The sequence below is a fragment of the Cynoglossus semilaevis genome, unplaced genomic scaffold, assembly GCF_000523025.1.
Source record: "Cynoglossus semilaevis isolate Cse_v1.0 unplaced genomic scaffold, Cse_v1.0 C19069110, whole genome shotgun sequence".
Taxonomy (NCBI): Eukaryota; Metazoa; Chordata; class Actinopteri; order Pleuronectiformes; family Cynoglossidae; genus Cynoglossus; species Cynoglossus semilaevis.
The window spans coordinates 1-863 of record NW_007587449.1 but is presented as its reverse complement, the minus strand read 5'-3'; the positions used below and the strand labels follow the sequence as shown (position 1 = coordinate 863).

Genomic DNA, 863 nt, shown 5'->3' with positions numbered 1-863 from the left:
GAGGAGAAACAGAACTCTCGCTCTCCTCAACGTGTGGTGTCCTGTAAACACACGTCTCTTTATAAACCAGTGGGCGGCTGCACATAGGCAAATAATTATACCTCAGTCAAAGCTGCTGCTTCACACACAATGTGCTAAAATAACCACATTCATGTTAGAAGAAGAGTTGGTGGAAGAGCATGAAGCTCAGGTGCCTGATGGCCGCCCACGGCACAGGGTATAAAATAATCGTTCCAGTGACAGAAAACACAGACTCAGACCTTGTTGAGGTAGCGTTCGTTCATGGCCTTCGCGATGTGGCGGATCTCGCACCGCTGGTCAGCTTCTCTCTTCTTCTCATTCAGCTTCTCTGCCAGTGTCTCCAGTTCGGTCAGGGCCATCTGGAGCGGCAGGCGGTCTGCGTGGCCCACCGGTGTGTTCTTCAACATGTCCTGGATAAAGAGGAAACCATGATGGGACACTATTTAGTCAGAAAACACCACAAAGGAGAGGAAAATAATAACACCAAGAATGATGAAAACAGGGAATGAAGTCATCTTTAGGAAATACTTTCCCTTGGCCTTTAAAGTAATGCCTGACACGCTGAAGGATTTTTACTAATGAGTACAGCGCCCCCTCTGCTGGTGAACACGGGAACTACACCATTGCTGAACAACACTTGTCTTATCTGACTTTATGGGAACTTCAGTCAAGTGACCTCCGTACCTGTAGCAGCAGAATGAACTGTGGGAACCTTTGAATGGGCTTCATCATGAGGCCGTACAAGGTCATCCTGTCACTGCTGGTCTCCTGACGGTGCTGCAGACGGAAACACACGTTACTGTGGATTAGAGATTCAATTCATGCCTGGTGTGAAATCAGTT

The 863-nt window shown here is 47.9% G+C and overlaps 1 protein-coding gene across 1 annotated transcript; it reads right to left on the bottom strand.

Annotated features, from left to right (window-relative positions):
* Window positions 1-35: 35 nt before the first annotated feature.
* LOC112486654 (rho guanine nucleotide exchange factor 10-like) lies at window positions 36-832 on the bottom strand. The gene is made up of 2 exons (XM_025053987.1): window positions 706-832; window positions 36-431 (listed from the first exon to the last, which is right to left on the bottom strand). Exons 1-2 carry the CDS (start codon window positions 769-771, stop codon window positions 255-257), a joined length of 243 nt encoding a protein of 80 aa, XP_024909755.1. The 5' UTR covers window positions 772-832; the 3' UTR covers window positions 36-254.
* Window positions 833-863: the final 31 nt, after the last annotated feature.

Coding starts and splice junctions, on each gene's coding strand:
- LOC112486654 (XM_025053987.1), bottom strand. CDS start 771: ATGACCTTGTACGGCCTCATGATGAAGCCCATTCAAAGGTTCCCACAG. Junction 432..705: donor AGTTCATTCTGCTGCTACAG/GTACGGAGGTCA, acceptor CTCTTTATCCAG/GACATGTTGAAGAACACACC.